The sequence below is a fragment of the Schistocerca piceifrons genome, chromosome 4 (assembly GCF_021461385.2).
Source record: "Schistocerca piceifrons isolate TAMUIC-IGC-003096 chromosome 4, iqSchPice1.1, whole genome shotgun sequence".
Classification (NCBI taxonomy): Eukaryota; Metazoa; Arthropoda; class Insecta; order Orthoptera; family Acrididae; genus Schistocerca; species Schistocerca piceifrons.
In genome coordinates, this window is record NC_060141.1 from 722,776,970 (window position 1) to 722,802,585 (window position 25,616).

At 39.7% G+C, this 25,616-nt stretch overlaps 1 protein-coding gene across 1 annotated transcript in view; it reads right to left on the reverse strand.

Annotated features, from left to right (window-relative positions):
• The window catches only part of LOC124794937 (L-asparaginase-like), a 328,563-nt gene that overhangs the window by 84,932 nt on the left and 218,015 nt on the right, over window positions 1-25,616 (reverse strand). The window contains exons 4-6 of the mRNA XM_047258651.1: window positions 12,881-13,006; window positions 1,816-2,026; window positions 1,601-1,713 (exon numbers count right to left, since the gene is read on the reverse strand). Coding sequence (XP_047114607.1) covers window positions 1,601-1,713; window positions 1,816-2,026; window positions 12,881-13,006 — 450 coding nt within the window. The remainder of the gene's footprint in view (window positions 1-1,600; window positions 1,714-1,815; window positions 2,027-12,880; window positions 13,007-25,616) is intronic.

Genomic DNA, 25,616 nt, shown 5'->3' on the forward strand with positions numbered 1-25,616 from the left:
TGTCTCTCGCACTGATGTTGGAGCTTGGGCTTTACAACTGAAGTCTGAAGCAGGTATGGGGAGGATGGAATGCAGATCACTGGATGGCAGAAACTACCCTGTTTATAGTGGACACACACCATGGGATACACAATCATTGATATAATGCAAAGAAACAGGGAGGAGGGGTCCCGAATGTGGTTAATTCAGTCACTGTCATCATGGTTGGATAAACAAACTAAAGAAATTGTTGAATGTATGAATGTTATTCATTAGTTGAATATTACACATGAAGAATACATGCAAACAGTAGCAAGGAATAACATAGACTGAAATGAAAGAACATAGTCACATAGTATGTTTTGGTGTCAAAAGGTGATGTTTGGTGGTCAAGAGTCACCATACAACTATGTAAACCTTTTTGCTTTACATTTTATCTCCATATTTCTTCTTTGCATACACTTGGTGGGATGTTGGGTAGTAATGGAGAAAAGTTGAACTTGTGATGTGATGGAAAGCAGACACTGTAGATGGAATTGATAGCTCAAGGAAGCAAATGAATATTAAATTTTGTTGTTCTGATATTTGAAGAGTTAAAATGCACAGCGAAGCCAATTTCAAGACAATCAGCTAAGTAAACACTATATTTTAGTAATGAGAGTATATCCTTCAATGAAGCTCCATCCAGAATACTGACAAAATCAATTCCATGGACAAGTCATTGTATATATAGCATTGAATCAGTGTATTACAAGTTTCAAGTAACTGTTGTGTAAAAATCCACTACAAATGGCAACTGATTCTGGCTATAATTTGGCCAACCTGAACTTAAAAAATGAAGTACAAGCTGTATTTATTTATTTATCAGGTCCCTTGAGACTATGAAAGCCAAAGCTTCTTGGTCATGGAATGAGTTAGCACATATTTTACAGAATGCTGATCAGAAATTCATAAATGAAGAATTAATGAAGCAGTGAAAAACAAAGTATATGAATAAATAACATGTTACAGAGAAAAGTGTGAGGCTCTCAAGTCAGAATAGAAGGGTGCCAAAAGTTAGCTTTTCAACCTGGACTTAGGTGATATGCAATTTAAAGTTAAAATACTATCATACACCAGCCTATATTGCATCTCATTCTCTTGGCACCAAATGTGACCTAACACCATATTTATCTTAATTTAAAGCAACTTCCTGTACTGCAGTTTAAATACCTCATTTTACTCATGACAGAAGTGTCTGTCTGCAATTTCCTGAAATGGTTAATACAAGGAGCAGAGGTGACAAATTATAAATTACAATTGACTCCCTATGCTTCAGAATATTTAGAAATTCCTTCATCAGCAGATAGCAGAAAGTGTAGAATAAGGAACAAGGTGATGCTCAAGTGCGAAGTGAAACCTTAAATCCCAAGAAAAGAAAGGTATAGGAATAGCTGTCTATATACCAGTCCAGTATGTAAATTCTCCTATTCCAAAGACAGTCACAAAAAATTCTGATAGCTAATATCTGGTAGTCTAATATTCTACAGATGTCTCAACATCTTACAATACATAATACAAATCTAGAGTTTACGAATTATAACAAAATGATATTGCACTCATCAGAATGAAATCAACTCACTGTTTCTGTTGTTATACTAGGAAATATCCGCAGAAGGCCAACATTCCGGTTCAGTGCTGTATGAACAGCAAATGGTTCAATGGATGTTGGTCGAAATACAGATCTGAAATCCACTGTAGATAATACATGGAAAAGTTGTATTCAAACTCTCTCAGCGAAGAACAACACATGCCAGAAAAAATTGAATATTTTTTCAAATCTAAGTGAACACATACCTTCAATATCAATGCCAACAGTAGCCAGAGGTGGGAAATTGAGAGAATCAAAGGCACTGTAACTCGCAGAGCTCACTTTTGTTGTTCTGTTTCCCCTGAAGAGCTTGTGCCCAAAGTAAACAGTTACCTCTGGAATGCTGTAGTTGCCTGCCAAGATAAGTGCACCCAGAAAATTCTCTCTTCCATCACCTCTTGTCTCAAATAGTGGAATCTGCAGGAATGAAGAAGAAAGTAAATCAATTAATGTTGCCACTTACACATCACAGTATTGCATTTTAAAGGGCAGTTGGAGAATATTTTCTTAACAATGCAGGTAGTATAAAAGGTACATTTAATTTATAATAACAGCATAGCTCAAAAAAAAAAAAAAAAAAAAAACCACGCCAAGCTACAGCTTGCATTAGAATTCATCAGCACAGGGAAAAATTCAGAGTTGAAGGAGCAGCCAGCCAAAGAGATTGTATTTCAACAAAACTATTCTTAGTAATCTTAGAGAAAATTTTCATATCCTTAAACTGGGAACATCAAGTAGGAAAATATTTTGGGACATTCTTGAACCACTTTGCTTTTTGGATGACATTTCACAACATTTAAAACAAATCAAAGCAATTATCTGCAATAGTCACATTTGTATTAACATCTTTGGTATGTTTAAAGGGTAAGCACTCCCATCCTGAGCTGGAAATAGTCCTTCACAAGTGTATTTTTGCTTTTTACAGACAGCTGTCTGATTTAGCTTTTGTTTTGAAGTTGTTCAGCTAACTGTAAATACCTGACAGTCATAATGGAGAGGGCAATCTGCAAACTTGAATACAGCAGGTTTTTTATTAAAACCTTTATTTGCCAACATCACACTGTAGAAAACAGTGCTTACTAGTTTCAACCTCTTAAAGAATCATCTTCAGATCTGCAAGTTGTTATAAAATGTCGCACATTAGAATACTTCAGAATACAATAGCATTAACAAGAGCAGAATGATATTTTCACTCTGCAGAGGAATGTGCACTGGTATGAACTTCCTGGCAGATTAAAATTGTGTGCCAGACCGAGACTCCAACTCAGGGCCTTTTGCGGACGAGTGCTCTTCCATCTGAGCTACCCAAGCACAACTCATGATCTGCCCTCTCAGCTCTAATTCCGCCAGTAGCTCGTCTCATACCAGTCTTTTACCTGTGAAGTTTGCGAGGTATGAGATGAGTTACTGCTGGAATTAGAACTGTGATGACAGGTTGTGAGTCATGATTGGGTAGCTCAAATGGTAGAGCTCTTGCCCACTAAATGCAAACGTCCTGAGTTTGCGTCTCGGTCTGGCACACGGCTTTAAAATACCAGAAAGTTTCATTGACAACAGCAGTTATGCAAAAGTTGTTGGGAGTACATACCAGGACAGAAACAAGTGGCATTTACATTAGGAGAATGGGTAAGATGCTAAGCCATTTCAGTGTTAACATCCTTATGGAAATGTCAACTGTGGAACAAAATAGAATAAAATTATACAAATGTGGTCCAAAATCAATGGCAAGAAGCTATATGCAATAAAATACCAGTAAAAACATACCATACAATCATATTTACTGTATGTGGATGTGAAACATACTGAGCAAACTTTGTTGCTGCAAACTGAATGTCACATAAGAAAAGTCATCCCGCCCAGACAGAGTATTTGTCAAAGTTAACAAGATCAATGCAGCAAACAGACTGACTGGCACTATGTACATGGGCTCACAGGTTATCAAAGATGCCACCAGGTGACAGTGCAGTATTGTGAAATGGAAATACAATGTAATATAACAATTAAAAGGGGATATTACATGGTAATTTAAAAAAGATATTACAACTAATAATTATAGCAATAAAATTTTAATTCTACTTTATTACACAGTTGACATTTCCTCAAGGATGTTAACACTGAAATTAGTTAATGACACCACATATTTGTATCCTGTTATGTACTCTAACCAGCTTTTGCATAGTTACTTTTCTTAGTGCTATTTTATTCCAATGTATTCTAATTTGTGGCCTTTTCTGACATCTTCCAGTTCTGAAGATATTGGCAAATTATGGTTTTAATAAGAAATCTATGGTATTCTCATTCCAAAAAAGTGGTACAAATGGCTCTGAGCACTATGGGACTTAAACATCTGAGGTCATCAGTCCCCTAGAACTTAGAACCACTTAAACCTAACTAACCTAAGGACATCACACACATCTATGCCCGAGGCAGGATTTGAACCTGCAACCGGAGCGGTCGCACGGTTCCAGACTGTAGCGCCTAGAACTGCTCGGCCACTCCGGCCGGCCATTCTCATTCCATAAATATGCTAACTGCAGGGCATTACCATATAAATAATACCACTGACCACATACAGAAATAAAAACTGTCCAAAAATTGTAGAGGTGCAGGCATGATTCAATTCATACATTAACAAAAGAGAAGCAGATCATAGAATCTTAATCTGTATACTGCTCTAACAAACTATCACTATACTGCTAAATGCTATTCATTCTTATCCCAGATAAATTTAATTTACATCCACATCTATGTGACTACCCTGCAATTGACACTTAAGTGCCTTGCGGTGTGTTCATCAAAGCATTTTGACACTATGTCTCTACCATCCCACTCTTGAACAGTGCATGGGAGAAAGAAACATTTAAATCTTTCTGTACAAGCTCTGATATCTCTTATTTAATTGTGATGATCATTTTCTGTATGTAGGTGGGCTTCAAAAAATATTTTCACATTCAGAGGAGAAAGCTGGTGATTGAAATTCCATGAAAAGACCTCATCATAACAAATAATGCCTTTGCTTTAACTATTACTACCCTTATCATATCCATGACACACACTCTCCTATTTCACAGTAATAAAAAACAAGATATCCTTCCTTAAATTTATGTTGACATCCTCCATCTCTACTATATGGTAAGGATCCCATATAGAACAGCAATACTCCCCGAAGAGGACAGACGAAGCTAGTGCAGGCAGACTCTTTAGTGGATACGTTGCATCCTCTAACTGTTTTGCCAATAAAACACAGTCTTTGGTTTGCCTTCCCCACAACATTATCTATGTTATGTTTCCAATTTAAGTTGTTTGTAATTGTCATCCCTAGGTAATCAGTTGAATTGGCAGCCTTTAGATTTGTGTGATTTATAATGTATCTGAAATTTAACAGAAGCCTTTCGATACTCATGAGGATGACCTGACACTTTTCATTAATTAAGATCAATTGCCACTTTCTGTGTCATAAATATATCTTGTCTAAATCATATAATGATTTGTTTCGAGCTTCTGAAAACTTTCCTACATGGTAAATGACAGCATCAGTGGCAAACAATATCAGAGGGCTGCTCAGATTGTCTACTAAATCATTTATGTAGATTAGAAACAGCAGAGAGCCTATGACACTTCCACGGGAGGCGCCACACATCTCTCCTGGTTTACTTGATGACTTTCTGTCAGTTACTACAAATAGTGACCTTTCTGATGGGAATGCATGAATCCAGTCATACAACCGAGATTATATGTCGTACGCAATGATAGTTCATATGGATGCAAAGTTCTTAGAAGCCTGTGTGAGGAATGTTATCAAAAGCCTATTGGAAATGTAGAAGTATGGAATTAATTTGAGATCTCCGCTGATAGTTTCTCATTAATTCATGAGAACAAAGAGCTACTTGTGTTTCACAAGAATGATATTTTCTGAATTTGTGCTGACTATATATCAACAGATCATTTTCTTTGGGGTAATTCATAATGTTCAAATGCAATATACGTTACAAAACAATGCAGCAAATTGATGTCGGTGACATGTGTGTATAATTCAGCAGAATGGTCCTATTTTCTTTCTCGACTATTGATGTGACCTTTCCAACTTTCCAGTCTTCATGCACTGATATTCTGTTGAGCAAGTGATGTATATGATTGCTAGATATGGAGTTATTATATCAGTATACCCTGAAAGGCACCTAACTGGTATACAATCTAGACCAGAAGACTTTCCTGTATTACGTAATTTAAGTTGCTTCACTACACTGAGGATATCTATTTCCAACTTACTCTTGCTGGCAGCTGTTCTTGATTTGAATTCTGGAATATTTACTCTCTCTTCTTTGGAAAAGGAATTTCAGATGAACATATTTAGTAATTCCACTTCAGTAGCATTGTCCATGGTAACATTAGCATTGCTGTCATGCAGTGAAGGTATTCACTGTGTCTTGCCACTGTTGCATTTTTTATATGACCCGAATCCCTCTGGATTTTCTGCTAGATTTTGAGACAGAACTTCACTGTGGGGACTACACTGAAGAGCCAATGAAACTGGTACACCTGCCTAACTTTGTGTAGCATCCCCGTAAGCACACAGAAGTGCTGCAACATGATGTGTCATGGACTCGACAAATGTCTGAAGTAGTGCTGGAGGGAACTGACACCATGAGTCCTGCAGGGCTGTCCATAAATCCATAAGAGTACGAGGGGGTGGAGATCTCTTCTGGGCAGGAAGTTGCAAGGCATCCCAGATATGCTCAATAATGTTCATGTCTAGGGAGGTTGGTGGCCACTGGAAGTGGAGCCACTCTGTTCCTGGAGCCACTCTGTAGCAATTCTGGACCTGTGGGGTGTCACACTGTCCTGCTGGAATTGCCCAAGTCTGTTGGAATGCACAATGTACATGAATGGATGCAGGCGATCAGATTGATGCTTAGATACGTGTCACCTGTTGGAGTCATATCTAGAAATATCAGGGGTCCCATATCACTCAAACTGCACACTCCCCACACAATTACAGAGGTCCGACAGCTGCAACAGTCCCCTACTAACATACAGGCTCCATGGATTCATGTGGGTGTCTCCATACCCGAACACGTCCATCTACATGATACAATTTGAAATGAGACTCATTCGATTAGGCGACATTTTTTCAGTCATCATCAGTCCAATGTCAGTGATGACAGGCCCAGGTAAGGCATAAAGCTTTGTGTCATGGAGTCATCAACGGAACATGAGTGGGCCTTCGGCTCCGAAAGCTGATATTGATGACGTTTTATTGAATGGTTTGAATGCTGACACTTGCTGATGGCCCAGAACTGAAATCTGCAGCAATTTGTGGAAGGTTTGCACTTCTGTCACACTGAATGACACTTTTCAGTAGTTGTTGGTCCCGTTCTTGCAGGATCTTTTTCCGGCCACAGTGATGTCAGAGATTTGATGTTTCACCAGATTCCTGATTATTCATGGTATACTTGTGAAATGGTATACAGGTAAATCCCCACTTCATCAACCTCAGAGATGCTGTGTCCCATCACTCATGCACTGACTATAACACTACGTTCAAACTCATTTAAATCCTGATAACCTGCCGTTGTAGCAGTAGTAACTGATCTAACAACTGTGCCACACTCTTGTTGTCTTATATAGGCACTGCCGACTGCAGTGCCTTATTCTGCCTGTTTACGGATCTCTGTATTTGAACACACATGCCTATAGCAGTTTGTTTGGCTCTTCAAAGTATTAAAGTCATCTCACATAGAAGTCCACATTAAATTTCGAGCTTCTGTGAAACTGTGACAATATTGGGGATTTTTGCATTCTTTTAAATTTGGCAGGTTTTTCTCATTGCTTCTGCTACAGTGTTCTAACCTGCTTTATGTCCCATGGGAGGTGAGTTCTATCTCTTATTAATTTATCTGGTATAAATCTCTCAATTGTTGTCAATATTTCTTTGAATTCAGGCCCCATCTGGTCTATGCTTACATAGTTAGTTCTGACTGAATGAAGACTGTCTCTCAGAAAGGTTTCAAATGAATTTTTGTCTGCTTTTATGTTTATTTCTGGTAATAAAGTAAATTGGAAAGAAAGCTGATACTATGAAAAAACATTGATGTCTCCTCAGCTATTCTAAGTAGCTACTGCATATCTGATATTGGTAGCTTAAGATTTACTCAATTATGATGGAATTTCTCAAAGAAAATATTTACCCACAACTGTATAAACAGTGACCTATTTACAATATGATACTACTTGTCAGGCAGCTTCCAAAGAACACTGCTACTTGCATGTATCTAATGGAACTTTTCTATCCCTGAATTTGGACTTACATCTATATTGAATTTAATGAAATGAGAGACAGAACAACATCACTATTGATTGAAATGGAAGGACTCTAAATGATCAAAAACCCACCAAGACAGCTGCCCATGTTAGCGTGCCACTTCCAAAGTTCAGGAGTTCAAGGAGGTGCTGGCCCAAAGTCGAATCTGCTTTGCAGATTAATGATAACAGGTAGTGTGTTGGACAGCCTGGATATGGTTTTTAGTTAGTTCCCCCCCCACATCCAACCATATGAACACCAGTCTGGTACCCATGTCCTGCCTCGGTCAGTTATATTATTTGCAAATATTTCAAAATATCCTCACACTTTTAGATGGGATAACACAAAATGCAGACAGCTGGGCAGCTGGGGCACACAAACTCCATCTGGTGGGGAGGGGAGGGGGGGGGGGGGGGGAAGACCAGGGCTGGCAACAAGAAGGGCATCCAGGCACCCTCTACCAATAACACTGTCAAAACACACAGGATACAGTATGGAGTAGGAATAGACTATAAATGACCAGATACAGGTAGAAAGTACATTTAATACTAATTTATTAACTGTTGCAGAAAACAGAGGGACAAAAAGCTCCAGGGAAAAACCAAAACAGCATTTCAAAAAAGCAATTCACATAAAATTCAATAATATGGATGTCTCACCCGATTCTCCATCAGAAATTATATATTCTTTCAAAAACAAAAGCTCATCTGGATTTGATGGTGTTTTCAACAGAGTACCAAAAAATTGTTTCCATATAACAAGTTTTATCACACTGAAATATGTAACACATCATTGACCTGGGCATTTTTCAAGAGAGATTGTAATTCCTCTGTAAAAAAAATGTAAAAGAAGAGATGTCAGTAACTACAAACGTACTCACTACTGACATCATTTTCCAAAATTTTTGAGGTGATATACTCTAGAATAGTATCCTATCTGAGGAACAATAATAAACTTAGTGGATCAAAGTTTGGATTTCAGAAGAGTTACTCAGCAGAGAATACCAGTTACACATTCACTAACCAAATGTTAAAAACATTAAATAATAAAATATCACCAGTTGGTGTTTTTTCTCTAACCTATCTAAGGCATTTTACTATATAAATAAATTAGGAGTAAAGGATCCCACTCACAAAATAGAAGAAACATTGAGTAATCAATAGGCACACAAAAAAGAATGAAAACTTTGCAAGCTTTCAAACAAATCCTTTAATGAACAGGCACCTGCTCCTCCACCCCCTAACAAAACTAACTACAACTACCACCTACCACCACCACCTACCACCACCATCTACCACCACCACCACTACAACTCTCACTCACTCACTCACTCACTCACTCACTCTCCCCCCATCCCCCCACCCCCTGTGGAACTACATTGTGCTGGCTGAACATACATTGTTGGAACTGCAGTTTGGCAGGTAGAATGGTGTGAAAGGTTGTGTTGGGTGAAGTGTGTGGAGGGAGAAAGAGGCAGGCAGGAAACAGGTTCAGTAGGGAGAGGCAGCAGGTGCATGGGATAGGAATGCAATGAGAGTTGGGCATTGGGGCCAGTGATTTCACATGGCACATCCAATCTCAACCCTTTGTTGCAGGAGACATGCCACTGTGGAAGACCCAGTGCAAGACCTGCCCAATTTGTCCAGCCAGCACATCCTACTATAGTCCTATGGAAAGCTTATAGTATCCCGTCAGAGGCAGGGCCACCTTTGAAAGCAGACATGTCATATACCAGCTCTGTAGCAATTTCTGCACAGCACCTTAAGTGGGCATGACTACCAACTGCTGTCATCTGAATGAATGGTCACTAACAAACTGTGGCCAAGGCTACAGCTGACTACTTGGTAACAGAATGTGCTCAGAGCATAACATGCTCGAGTTCAGTGGCTGCTTCCCTGCTTGTGTTATATGGATCCTTTCCCCACACAAACTTTTCTGAACTACACAGGTGGGAGCTATCCTTAAAACACACCCTACTCTCTCATAAACCTCCTGGCCTCAATATCCACTAACCCACTGCACCCACACCATCCACACCCTCTACCCAACACAGCTTATCTTTCTTCTGTCTTGTCACCCCCTTCCAATTAACCCCTCCCTGTTGTTACCCTCCCTATTAACTCCTTTGTAATGAAACTTCCTGGTAGATTAAAACTGTGTGCTGGACCGAGACTTCCGCCCTGTCCTCACAGCTTTACTTCTACCAGTACCTCGTCTCCTACTTTCCAAAGTTCACAGAAGCTCTCCTGCAAACCTTGGAGAACTAGCACTCTTGGAAGAAAGGATATATGGCAGAGACATGGCTTAGCCACAGCCTGGGGGATGTTTCCAGAATGAACTGTTACCATCATGCACTGCATGAACTCACCAGTTCAGGTGCCCGCGTGTTACGGCATTCCTTATCCTGTGCACTTGCTGCTTCTCCTTCCCACGTTGCTGTACAATTTATATGCTGGCTCCCTTCAAGGCACCACCTGCTTCTTGCCTCTCCCCCCCCCTCCCCCCTCTGCTTACCCCACCCAACACAATCCTTCAGCCCAGTCCACCTGCCAAACAGCAGTCCCAGCACTGTAGAAGGGGAAGTCAAACACAAAAAAGAGAGATTGAAAAAAAAGCAAATAAGCTACTTATTATTTCAAAAGTAATTATCACAACCGTTAATACATTTACCCCACTGTGGAACAAGATGGCCAGTGCCTTCATGTTTGCCGTTGCCTATGGAACCATGATTATGCCTGAGTGTGCACCTCTTTGTCCAAAGTAAATTGATGGCTACAAACGTCTTTATTCAGGGCCACAAAGACATAGAAACTGCATGGAGAGAGATTGGGGGTGTGTGAAGGATATGTAAGGGCTTCCCAGCTAAACATCTGAAGTGTAGTCAAAATGACCTCAGCAACATGTAGACCCACCCACATAATTTGAGTAAGCTCAGAAGTTTTTCTGGGAAGCCCTTGCACACCGTCCTCACAGTCCTGCTGTCTCCCCATGTGGTGTCCATGAAGGAAGATAGTTGAATGTCTTCACACAAAGAGGTGTGTGCCTGCATACAATCATGGTTCTGCAAACATCAGCAAACATTTTTCCATGAAGGCATTGACAGACTTGTCTCACAGCAGGATAAACATACTTACAGTTATGGTGATTACTTTTGAAATAACAAACAGTATACTTACTTTTTTCCATCTGTCTCATTTTCATTTTGCTGCTCCTTATAAATTCACATTTTCTTTGATTCTAAACTATGCTTTCAAAAACTACCTATACAGTTTAGTTAAACTCGAGAACAGCAAACAGTCTGAATGCCACTAAATAAATGCAATCACTAATTAGTGTGTAATTTAAAATCAATTTTATGTCTTTGCTTGTAAAGTATATTTTATTAATTTTCAATCTAATAAAGATACTTCTACATGTATTTTGGTTGCAAAAAACTTCTTGTATTTTTTAGTAACATAATTTCTACATATTTTACCAAAATTCCACAAATATTGCTTGGAATTTTAATGTTGATCATGTCCAATGTAAGAAAAAGTAGTGGTTGTCATCATGTACTTATATACAGCAGCAGCACTCATCAGTTCATCAGTCAGACAGTTAGTTGGTTGCTTTACAGACATCAGAAGTTGGAGAGGGTCCATTCTAATAATACTCGTCATCACATACGACAACCCAGATTGTTGTGGAAGACATGATCGAAAGTCAGATGGGTATCTATGACCATAACTAAAATATGTATCCTTTTTTGTTAAATTTTTAAAATTTACTACTTCATGATGCACATGTGTTAAAAAGGTTTGTCGTCTGAGTTTGTTATTTTAAATATTTAACTCGTTATTAGTCCCTTAATAAGTGGAATATTACACTACTTTGCATAGAATCAACAGTTTTGAGCTGTATTTAACCAAAACTGATTTATCTTTTGATGGTGGTGGTTATGTGTGTGTGTTGTGGGTAATTAGAAGTGGGTTTTACAATTAAAAGTTTATTGTGTTTATCCAACAGAATTGTCTACAAGCTGTGAAAGTTGGAAGCACGACAAGATTAATTGCTGACTTATTATTACTTTTACTGTCTGTCTTTATTAGCATACAAGACGGAAGAGGTGGCGAAGGCTACTGCTGACTTAAACACTAAAGTGGATAGGTCAAGTGCTGATTTAAATGTTAGATTAATGCAAATTTTCACCTGCACTATTTGTGAGTGGGACAGAAAAAGAAATTACTAGTGGCGGTACAAGTTACCCTCCACCGTGCACCATATGGAGGCTTGCAGATTGTTTGTAGTTGTGGACAAAGATGTAGCTGTAGATCTCAAGAGAGAGTCACACACTGGTCATGCCGCCTGAGCCTTAATTAAGTGTTCACCTACGAAGTGTGGTTTGAATAAATCAGTGACTGTTATATGGAGTTAATCTGCTTTACATCAGAGACCTTTTATTATCCAAGTCGAAGTCCAAGTCATAACTTGAGTAAAATATGCAGTTGCATCACATTAATATCAGCTCAAAGGTGTACTGCGACATATTTTCCACACCATTCAATGTACAGAGCTATCAAGTAGATACACGTTGCAAGGTTAATACATTATGTAAAATGCAAAGTGTGTTCTTTGTTCAACATAAACACAGGAACTGAAAGTTCTGAACATTCATTTGATAAGTAAATGATGCAACTGTTGAAGAAGAAGAACAATTTATAGTTAAAAAAATGAAAGACTAAACTAGTACAATTTTCTATAACCAGGGATGAAGGCAAAATGGGTCAATAAATTTGATGAGCTATCGAACTAGAAAGAATTGAAAGTTTTACATGTCCTGACTTGTCTATACCTGTTCATGTGTACATAAGTGGAATATTTATACTTGGAGTTTCCTTTTCTTGTTAAGAAGAAAAAGACAATAAACAGGGAGGAAGACACTAAACAAAAAATAAATTACTTATTGCACAATAAGAATGTATTTTTCATACCTGTGAGCCAGTAATGACAACTGTCTTCCCCAGATGCTCAAATATGAATGACAGAGCTGATGCAGTGTATGCCAAGGTGTCAGTTCCATGCAGCACAACAAATCCATCATATTTTGAGTATTCATTCTGTTAAAAGAAGAGGAAAAAAAATTACTCATACATATATAATTTGCTAAAAGTTAGATACTAGGAAAGATCATTATAGTGTACTAAAAGTATTATTGAAAATGTCATGAATTAAACACAAAAATATTAGGTGAAGTGCATACTAAGAATGTGCAGAATGTAGACTATTGCTAGAAGCCATATTAATAAACACATCTGACCCACAGTCCTGATTTAATACTAGATGATCAACCACAACTCAATTCTTCCCCTCTTTTTAACTTCATTTAATCTTCTCAATTTTCCAGTGCTTCCCACACTGCTTGTTCCTTCCTATTCACCCAGTCTCGTGTATTTCTTTATTGTATGTTATTCTGATTGCCTATGTACTCTGTATATTCTGTTTTACAATTGTCAGTTCTATCTTTAAAATTCTTTTCTGTTTCACTTTCCTGATGTAATATCTTTTCAAGTTATTCTTTAGTATTCTTGTCAAGTACTAATTTTATTTTACTGGAATTGTTAATTAAATCAGACTGTTGTATAGACACTGTTTCTTAAGTATAGTGTTAATGTTTTCTTGGTCTGCTTTATTTATTGTTCAACTTTTAGTGTTTTTAATTGTGTTAGCATTGCACTGTCAAAGACAGCATTTACTCATTTCAATGACTCACTCTATAAGAGTCATATCTTTTGCAATGATGTTTATAATTACTGTAACTTGACGATGAAAGTCAGTGAGGGTCTGATGATGGAACTGTAAGTTGAAAATTGGTTAACTGAATAAATTAATCCTCTAGAACATAAACAATATTGTGTATATATTTACATTACTGTATCTATTTTTGACTGCCATTCCCTTATCTTTGACTTTAGAACTGCTCTACCTGCCAATACCATCTTCTCAGGTTTTTGTATGCAGTGCCCTCATTTGCTAATAATTCATTGTCAGATTTTCTCTCATTCTGCTTTACCTCTTCATCGCTGCCCAGGATCACTTTTATATTTCATTTATACAAGTCTCATGTCCCTTAAACATTTCCTTTCTTTTGCTAGGTGAAAGAATCCATGGTCCTGAAATCTAATGTTAGTGTCACTTTTTCCAGCTTGTTGCTGTGCCTGCTACATCACAGTAGCTAGAACATTTCTTCTACATTTGATTGTAGCTTCTGGAGATTCCCTACATTACAGCTGATATTTGTTTCATAATAGGTGATAATGAGCTAATGATTGCTCCCAGAAGTTAGCTGTTCAAACACCAGCTGGTTATTAGTTAGTTATGTGTTCCATGTATCATTTTGCATGACAAATAGTAATGATGTGGAATGAGCCATTTTAAATTCACATTAATTTGTACATACAGTTACATTCTGAACATTTCTAAGGGCTTTTTTTCCAAAAAGAAAAGATATATACAGATGTGAGTTAGTAATTCCTTAGTTAATTCCTAACCACCACCTTTTACACTTACAGTAAGAGAAATTCTTTTACAGAATAGAATGAGTTGTCAAGGAGGAACTTTCTCAGTTTGCTATCATATTTTCTTTTCCTGTCTGTCATTTTGTTGCAGCATTGTGCACCCCTTTTTGTGCTAGAGTGGAGCAATGAATGTTATTTTTCCTCCTGGTATTGTAATTATGTACATCATCATCCCTTTTGAATTGTAGTGGATTACTTACAACAAACTTTGCAAAAGAATAAATATACTGTGAAGCAGTAGTCAGAATGCTCAACTCCTTCACAGTTGTCTAAAAGATGATGTGGGGGATCACCACATAATATTCTAACAGCACATTTTTGAGCAATTAATACTTCCTTTCTTAAAGATAAGTTACCCTACAACATTATTCCACATGACATTACTGAATGAAAATATGAAAAATTTGTCAACTTACTGGTTTATCTCTCCCCAAGATTTTCAATGATTCTAAATGTATATGTGGCTGAACCAAGCCATTTTAGGAGTTCCAAAATGTGTTTTTTTTTTTCTATGTAAATTCTCATCAATATGGAGCCCTAAGAAGTTTGAAGTTTCTATCTTTTTATTATTTCCTCACCATGTGTTACTCTTATCACTGGTATAGTACCTCTAGATATGCAGAACTGAATATGTTGTGTCTTTTTTAAGATTGAGGAATTGCAGAATTACAGTTTATTCGTCTCATGACGTACTTTTGCAATCCATTTGGTTTGCATACTGGGGGGAAAAACAGTCAATGATACTTTTAAGAACTTTGTTCACTATTTCTTCTGTTTCTGTAGGTGTGCTTGGACTGATTCCAGTACTAATGTCATCTGCAAAAAGAACTAAATCTGCTTGTTGTATGCCATACTTTAAGGCACTATGTTATTTATCCTAACTAACTGTGCATCATGATTAGGGAGAGCATTTGTTGCTGGGTAAACAGTAAACACTACCAGTTAGGGTCCTACTATCTTTATCTGCCTGTGTTGGAAAGTTAATTACTGAGACAAAACTAAATAAGGTTTCTAGATTATTTTTCCTATCAGAATCCTTTAAAAAATTCTGCACTGAGGTCACAACAGATTATTGACCGCTAGCTGCTGTCTCACAGATAGCACGCTAAAGAATCCACTTTCCATGAAAATAGCTCAAAATTTCCCAGTAGTGATCTACAAACATCAAAGAAAGTTTTGCATCATCTCGGTTCTGATAGCGCCGGAACCTGTACAGAAAATTGGAATGGAAATCAACATAAACATCATTTCCGCCCTTTTCATTGCTCATGAAAACCACACATTGCATTTTGTACCACCAAACAGTGAGACCTTCAGAGGTGGTGGTCCAGATTGCTGTACACACCGGTAGCTCTAATACCCAGTAGCACGTCCTCTTGCATTGATGCATACCTGTATTCATCATGGCTACTATCCACAAGTTCATCAAGGCACTGTTGGTCCAGATTGTCCCACTCCTCAGGGGTGATTTGGCATAGATCCCTCAGAGTGGTTGGTGAATCATATTGTCCTTAAACAGCCCTTTTCAATCTATCCCAGGCATGTTCGATAGGGTTCATGTCTAGAGAACATCCTAGACACTCTAGTCGAGTGATGTCATTATCACAAGATGTGCACAATGGGGGTGCGATTTGTAGTCCATGAAGACAAATGCCTCGCCAATATGCTTCCGATATGGTTGCACTATTGGTTGGAGGATGGCAATCACATATCATACAGTCGTTACGGCGCCTTCCATGACCACCAGTGGCATACTTCGGCCCCACATAATGTCACCCCAAAACAGCAGGGAACCTCCACCTTGCTCCACTCACTGGACAGTGTGCCTAAGGCATTCAGCCTGACCAGGTTGCCTCCAGACACATCTCTGACAATTGTCTGGTTGAAGGCATATGCGACATTCGTCGGTAAAGAGAACATGACGCCCATCCTGAGCAGTCCATTTGGCATGTTGTTGGGACCATCTGTACCATGCTGCATTGTGTCAGGGCTGCAAAGATGGACCTTGCAATGGACGCCGGAAGTGAAGTTGCTCATCATGCAGCCTACTGCGCACAGTTTGAATCGTAATACGATGTCCTTGTGGCTGCACGAAAAGCATTAATCAACATGGTGGTGTTGCTGCCAGGGTTCCTCCGAGCCATAATCTGTAGGTAGTGCTCATCCACTGCAAATGTATCCTTTGGGCAGTTTGAACACGTATTTCATATAAATATATGCTAATTAGCAAATATTTAACTGTCATTTTTATGAAAAATGCAGGTCTTCTTATTTATAATTGCATATCACACTCAAAAATCCAGTTTTCATTGCAGATATAAATACCTAAACACTATTTCTTGATATAGACCCACCAGATTAGCCGAGAATGTTAATTCGTTGCTTCGTGGAATCAGGCAGGTGCGCCAGCCCCAGATCGAATCCAACCGGATGATTCATGACGAGGGCTGGTGTGCTGGCCAGCTTGGATATGGTTTTTAGAGGGTTTTCCACATCCTCCTAGGTGAATACTGGGCTGGTCCCCATGTTCCGCCTCAGTTACATGACTCGCAAACATTTGAACACATTTGCACTATTTCACAGCTTACACTCAATGCAGACAGCTGGGGTACACTAATTCCGTCCCGGGAGGTACGTGGTGGTCACAGGAAGGGCATCTGACCATCCTCCGATGCTAACATTGCAAATCCATAATAACAAGGCCAACCCCACATTGCAGTGGGACAAAGGCCCAAAGCAGATGATGACTGTTTCTTTATAAGAAAGAAAACATTACATATTAATTTTTTCCCCATCTCAATGTGGCCTATGCTTCATGGAAATTCCCAGGGAACATGAAACTGTTTAAAAATTTATCATAACAGGGATTTGAGTGCCACTCATGTCGCAGTTGGGCATCCTGCCAAAGCCACACAGCCCATCAAAAGAGTTAACTTGCTTTACTTTGTTGAACAACTTTGAGGTACTTTTAAAGTAGATTTTGTAGGGAATTTTTAATAGTTGTATCTAACTACTTTAGGTACCGTAACATATTTGTTTGTGAAGTGCATATACCACACATACAAAAAGTTACAAAACTACGATTACTGTGCGGTCTCTTTGTCAGCTTCTGGCTTTCGTAAAAAAAAGTCTGTTTCAGTTTAAGGCGCAAATTTGGCATGGTGTCAACTAGTAAACAAGTACGACCTAAGAAGTGGAAAGTTACAGAGGAGCTGAGATCTTTTCAGGACAAATGGACTGTAAACTATTTTTTTTTCAGATAAGAACATGGGACAATTTCGAAACGACCAAGCAAACGACTTAAAAAGGGAACTTTCTGCTCAACAGCAGATATTTACATGGGCGAATTCAGAGTCAACGTGTTACGTGAAAGCGAGTTGTGCGGGGGGGGGGGGGGGGGGGGGCAGGAGAATCAAGGCCATATTCAGATGGCGAAATGGTTAAGGAATGTTTAGAGACCATCGTTGAAATAATGTGTTACGAAAAGAAAAAGGATTTTAAAAAAATAATAAGCCCATCTCGTAAAACTATTACTAGACGTGAGGGCGGCACTGGAAGACAAATTGATGATAATTTAAAAAATCGTGCATCTGAATTTATATTTCATTCTCTAGCTTTGGATGAAAGCACAGATGTGGCGGATACTGCCCAAGTGGCGATTTATGTTAGCGGTGTTGATGGCCATTTTAACAAAACAGAAGAATTAGTGGCGTTGTATCCACTTAAGGATACCACAACGTCGTCACGAGATTTGTTGGAGGCAGTTATATCGAAAGTATGCCGCTTTTCGTTAAATCTTAACAACCTATTGGGGCTTACAACAGATGGTGCTCCAGCAATGGGTGGGAAACACGAAGTTTAAATCAGTTTATTGAAAAGGAGGCCCGAAAAGTTCGCCATACGTCGATACTAAACTTTCATTGCATTATTTATCAAGAGAATTTATGTGCAAAGTCCCTCAAAATGCACCATTTATGAAGGTAGTTGTCAAAACAATGGACTTTATTAAGCCGAAAGGATTGAATCACTACCAATTCCAAGAATTTCTTAACTCTTTGCGTTCAGAGCATGACAACATTTCGTATTACACAGAACAAGGCTGATCTGTGCGCAAATGTTGAAAAGAGTGTTTGATCTGAAGCAAGAAATACAATCATTTTTGAAAGTAAGTCAAATAGACTCCTGCATTTCGAAGATAAAAAATAGCTTTCCGACTTTGCGTTCTTGGTCGATATAAATAGCCACCTAAATGACGTTGATACTCGACTCCAAGGAAAAGATCAGCTGATTAATGACATGCATGATCTTGGGATTGGGAACAGTAACGAAGAAAAACCTTCGCACATTGTCCTATAATGTCAATGTAATCGGACGTAACACAGCAGAGGGGTGGGGGGTGGGGGGGGGCAGCTATTAAATACGCTTCTTTGATATCTGATTTGAAGTATGAATTAAAATCGATTTCAAGATTTTAATAAACATCGTCTGCTTTTTCCTGTATTTGCTACGTCTTTCTCTGTAGATATGAGTTCACTAATGGGACATGTACAAATAGAATGCTGCATAATGCATTGTGATGCACAGTTAAAAGAGAAATTTAATCGCGTTGGTTTCGAAGACCTCGATAAAATATATTTGAGCAAGATGGAATATCCAGCATTTTACAAACATGTTTTAAAAATGATTTCAATATTTGGAAACACGTGTGCGAACAGCTTTTCAGTAGAATGAATTATATCAAATGACAACACTGACTACAAATGTTCATCTGGGAAAGTCATTGCTTGTAGCAACAACTTCAGTTGACGTCAACACTGACGCTCTCAGTTCAGTCAAACAGAGCCAGAAATCCCCCTAACGCTGTATTTCATTCAAGAGTAAAGTAAATATTCTTTCCTCAGATTTGTTTTATTTTATTTAAAAAATAAATTAATATTTCGTGCTTGTTTTGGTTCAGAAAACAAAAATAGGTAATGAGGCCACAGGGAAATCCCCCCTCAAGAACTTGGCCCGCCTGCCAAAAACGTTAGCCACTCTTGCACTAGATGAAAGCGTGTATCCTGCAAATTATGTGTCTGATTTCCTAGTGTGAATGTTTCGCTTACCACATTCATCAGCCATGACAACTCCAAAGAAATGGAATACAGATTCACTAAATAACTCGTTATGACCACGTTTAATGCTTGCATTGTCTACCGCATCCACAGCAGAGCGCTCAGAATACTACTGAACGATCAGACTGGTTGTTGGAAATGTGTGACGTAGGTGCGCAGTACAAAACACTTGTTTTTGTCTCCAAATGCAGCGAGTTGGATGATTTCTACCTCAGAGCCGGAGCCTGTGGTGAGTAAAACTTAGACGTTCACAGCCGATTAAAAGTCAAGGGTACTGAAACGTAGAGGCGATTTACATATCATAAAACTTGCCTTACAGTACTTTCAAAATGTTACTTTAAGAAAAATATGCCAAATACGGGATAGCAGACGGCAATGACTCATGTTGACGGATTACGTAAGAGGGCAGCAGAACCAATGACAGTACTGGGTTCGATAAATGTCCTGAAATACCAGGAAGGGAAGCAAATAACGACAATTTACTTATCGTATGGATACGTGATGAAATTTGTAGGTGATTCACGGTGTACAGGGTTAGGAATTTAGCAAACGCAGTTGACGCCTGTAGTAATAGGAATAACGGCTCCAGTCCGGTTGGGCATCGAGGCAATCTGACCAGGGGCCACATCTACTCACCATCACCGATTTTGGCCAAATATATGGTATGTGCAGGGCTTGGTCAGCGTTTAGGGAAAATAGTATTTTTGGTGTGGGTATGGCGAGAAAACGGCCATTTAAGTTAACGTAGTTTTCATGTTGACGCAAGTAGATAGAGGGCACAACGGGAATCCGTGTCGTGGGGTCGAGTCCCTACGCGGAAACTTTTTATTTTGAATTTTTACATTACTTACAGATAAATCGAAAGAAGGCTCAGAATTTTCTGTTCATTAATGTTTTCATAAAGGTCATGAGAAGGAAATGCAAAGGAAAATTTGAGATTGGAAATAAATTTCTAGGATGGGATTATAAGGCGTACACGGTAACTTCTTTTATTATTTTACAGTTGTTGAGTTACACGTGCTGGTGTGATATTAGCTGAAAATACTGAAAAAAAAAAGAATAGGAAAAGCCGTCATTTACTCGGCATCCTTCATATGTTATAAACGCGGCATTTTTACAATTACGTGGTTGTTCTAAGTTTCTTTTATAGAAAAACAAACTTGATTTACGTTCATAAAAGATTCGCTCTCGTTACACAGTCCCGCAAAAACCCACGCTTAACGCATAACAATGGAATCTATTTTGATGCAGTCTTTTCGGGATGTGGTTTCTTTTTCTCTTTCGACGAGCAGTTTTGAAGATTTTTGCTCAAATTCGTTACCTGACGTATGGATGTACTAGTGCAGTCCATTTTGATGTGATCACGTTAATACTGCACGCTGGCAATACTTCATCTTGGAAAAACTCTTCGTGCAACTGTGGATTTGTTTGTCTTCTCCACAAGTCAATTAACAGGAGAAATTCGTTTTCCTGGGCGTACGATTTCGTCACATCAGTCACAAATTTTGTAAAAGGCTGTTGTCAGTTTCCCAGGTTTGGCGAGTATACGACATTCCTATATTTTGCCGCGTACTCTTAAACCGTTTTTTGAATCCTCGATCCAGAAAGGCCGGTACTGTCTTGATAGCATACGTTGCCTGTTGGTATTAATTTCCAGAAAGTGCTATAGCATATTGTGATGTATACAAGTGGATTACTTTGTTCATACTTTGGTTTATTTGTAATGTCAATAGCGTAAAATCACCTACAAGTTTCATCACGTATTCTTACAATAAGTAAATTTATGTTATTGGTATCCTTCTTGGTGTTTCAAGATGGCGTTTATCTTATTTAATCAGGCAACATCACTAATTGTCGTCTGTTGTCCCGTATTTGGCATATTTTAATAGAAAGTATAATTTCGAGTGTACGGTAGGGCAAATTTTAGGATTTCTCTCTCTCTCTCTCTCTCTCTCTCTCTCTCTCTCTCTCTCTCACACACACACACACACACACACACACACAGACAGACAGACAGACAGAGAGAGAGAGAGAGGACAAAAGTCATGGGCTATAGTCTGCCTGTAAACTGAAGAGCGAGCAGCGCTTTTGGTGGGGGAAGTTGCCTTTCCCGGAAGAACGCTGCCACCGGACTACAGGGGCACCCAAAATCTGTTGTTCGTTACCTGTGTAGCGGTGTAGATCGGCGTGCAGCGATATACGTCGTTTCTGTTCGTGGGATTTTAGTTGCCAGTGTCAGTTAACTTTGTATACATACTGATATACTTCGATATCCGGAAGTGATGGATAATCGTCCAGCATTGTAAGAAAATGTGCAGAATACGAAGAAGAGGAGGTATTTGCGGAGTAACAAGCGTTCGATCGTCTCTAATGTTAGTACAGTGTATGTTAAGGAGGCGACGCAAAAAGAACTGTTGGCTAATATTACTACTCCCAACCAAACGGCTGCTATTTAGGCAAACGTCAGCCTCGCCCAATTGGACGCATAAAGAAGAAACGCGGAAATAAGCCGCATGGTTTACTGGAATCGCCACAAAGGAAATTAATAATTTTGTAAGGAAACCCATCGTTATAGACAGTTTCAAAATCACGTATAACCTTTGATGCTGATGGAACACTAAATCTCTGTCTCGTCCACTATTCACCCGATTCTAAGACATATTGCTTAAAACATGTGCGCAATAGCTATTGTAAACACTGCTGAAGTTTCCCTCGAAACACGTACCCCGATTCTGGACTTCCAAGCAGAAAGCTTGACATACGAGGTGCACTTACATATTAACTTTTATTTTTTGGTAGGAACTTTATTTGTTAGTCTACAGCAATGTTATACTCTTCAAAATATTCCCCATTACATACTACACACTTATGCCAGTGCTTTTTCCAATTCCCGAAACACTTTAGGAACTGTTTCTTTGGGATAGTTTATAGGTCTTCTAACTGCACATTTTTAATCTCATCCATACTTGTAAAACTGCTGCCGTTTAAGACCCACTTTGAAATGTTTATACCACTTGTATCCCCTTGGTTTACTCATAACAAGTTCACCAAAAGCAATATTCAACATTTCTAAAAATTTCACACATTTTCTTCCATTCTTACAACAAAATTTGATACAGATTCTCTAATCTATTTTTATACAAAACAAATAATCGTTGATGCTGCCAAAACACATGTAATCTTTTTGCCAACTGACAACAGAGTAAATAGCCAATATGCATAACATCATACACATACTTCAGAGATATGTTCACGAAGACAGTGACAAAAAAGTAGTGCAAATCGGACTAACACACAAAATTATAAATTTCTGCTTACTTTTTAAACACTCTTCTTGTTGCAAGAATTGTTAAGTTTCAATACAGTCCTTCAAAGAAAACTTCTACCTTTCAGTATAAACACAAAGAAAGAACAAGCCTTAAATTCTACAGATTCATTGAATTATGTGCGGTTCGTTTTATGAATAGCAGCAGAGGAACATACACCATATTCACATGAACAGGCATTCGGTTCTATGTTTGTAGTAGAATCCTGACTTCCGTTCTTATGTTAATATTATTTACTGTATTGTTGTATTTCGAAAGAAGCTATCGTCTTTTGTATTCCTTATGGTCTTAATGCATTAGTCTAAAAATAAAAGCAGCCGAGACGTATCTGTGAACGGCCTCGCCAGAGATTTAAATCGCGCGCCGCGGCAGGGCCGGTACTAGGTTGTGAAACAGCGTGTAGAAGCGCCTTGTGACGTACCTGGGTTGGCAGAGTGGGGACTCGCTCGCTCGCTCTTCAGTTTACCGACAGACTATACCTCTTAATATTGTGTCGGACCTCCTTTTGCGCGGCGTAGTGCAGGAACACGACGTGGTATGGCTCAACAACGGCATCGGTCTTGCCGCAGTGGATACGCCGGTTCCCGTGAGATCACCGAAGTTAAGCGCTGTCGGGCGCGGTCGGCACTTGGATGGGTGACCATCCAGACCGCCATGCACTGTTGCCATTTGTCGGGGTGCACTCAGCGTCGTGATGCCAATTGAGGACCTACTCGACCGAATAGTAGCGGCTTCGGTCAAGAATAATACCATCATAACGACCGGGAGAGTGGTGTGCTGACCCCACGCCCCTCCTATCCGCATCCTCCCATCAGGATGACACGGCGGTCGGATGGTCCCGATGGACCACTTGTGGCTTCTAGACGGAGTGGTATGGCTCAACAACAAGTCGTGGAAGTCAACTGCAGAAATATTGAGCCACGCTCCCTCTACAGTCGTCCACAACTGCGAAGTGTTGCCAGTGCAGGATTTTCTTCACGAGCTAACCTCTGGATTATGCGCCATAAATTTTCGATGGGATTCATGTCAGGCGATGGGGGTGGCCAAATCATTCGCTCGAAGGGATTCGAGTCGGGACTCGAGTCTACGACCTTCGGATTACCGTTTTGTGCTCTTACCGTTGCGCCAACCGCTGCTTGGATCCTACCCTAAGTGGCTGGTGCCTCGGCCCGCAACAAAAATACAACTTTTCTAAACGCTTGACCATCTTGAGCTCCCACTTCTCCATTTTTGTTTCTGGTCAAGCGCTGCATACGCGATAAAACTAAGAAATCCGTGATGACAAGTAGGCGTCACGTCTGTCCTGCCCCCATTGCGTGCTTGAACGACATGTGGGTATGAAATTCCGTGCTGCTTCAACACTCTGCCCGAGTTCATCAATTGTGGTGACTTGCGTAACGTTTTCAATCAGTAAGGCAGCTGGAGATTGTGCTGACCAGGGCAACAGTTCTTATCGATGTAGGTCAGGCCATCAAGGACAGCATGCGGCACTGTGTGTGCGGTTTTTTTTTAAAGATAATGTCACAGAGACCCCGAAGACAGGGCACAGCCACCGACCATCACACTCCAGAAATTTAACGCCCGCTATCGAAATTACCGGCTGTGGGAACTAGAGGCGACCTTTTTGCGTACCCAGTGGCGCCCAATACCATCACTCCAGATGCTAGACCCGTATGACGACGACGAATGCGTTCAGGCAACGTTCGTCCGTTCTCAGAGATTCCACACACGAATACTTCCATCGTGACGCTGTACGCAGAACCAGGACGTCTGAAAAGACAACTTGTTGCCATCCTTTGTCCTGTTGCCACTGGGCATTCTGTTGTTGATAAATATGACTTTCCTGAACCTATCTATTCCACAATCACATTACAGTCATACGTTGAGATGTCAAAAGTCATGAGATACCTCCCAATATCGTATCAGATCTCCTTTTGCCTGGCGTACTACAGCAACTCTCGTGTCATGGACTCAACAAGTCGTCGTTGGAAGTCCTCTGCACAAATATTGAGCCATGCTGCCTCTGTGGCCATCCATAACTGCGGCATTTTGTTGCCGCTGTAGGATTTTGTCCACGAACTGACCTCTCTATGTCCCATAAATGTTAGATGGGATTCATGTTGGGCGATCTAGGTGACCAGATCATTCGCTCGAATTGTACAGGATGTTCTTCAAACAAATCACGAACAACTGTGGTCAGGTGACATGGCGCACTGTCATTCATAAAAACTCCTCCTCTGTTAGGGAACATGAAGTCCATGAACGGCTGGAAATGGTCTCCAAGTATCCAGACATCACCATTTCCAGTCAGTGTTGCTCAACTGGAGTATAGGACCCAGTCCACTCGGCGTAAACACTGCCCACACCACTATGGAGCCACCACCAGCTTGCACAGTGCCTTGTTGGCAACTTGAGTCCATGGCTTCGTGGGGCCAGCGGCACACTAACAGTATCACCAGTTCTCAGCAACTGAAACCGGGACTCATCTGACCACGTCACGTTTTACCAGACGTCTATGGTCCAACAGATAATTTCACGGCCCCAGGAGAGGCGCTGCAGGCGATGTCGTGCTGTTAGCAAAGGCACTCGCGTCGGACATCTGCTGCCATAGCCCATTAACGCCAATTTCTCCGCACAGTCCTAACGGGTACGTCCGTCTCACGTCCTACATTGATTTCTGCGTTTATTTTCCGCAGTGTTGTTGGTCTGTTA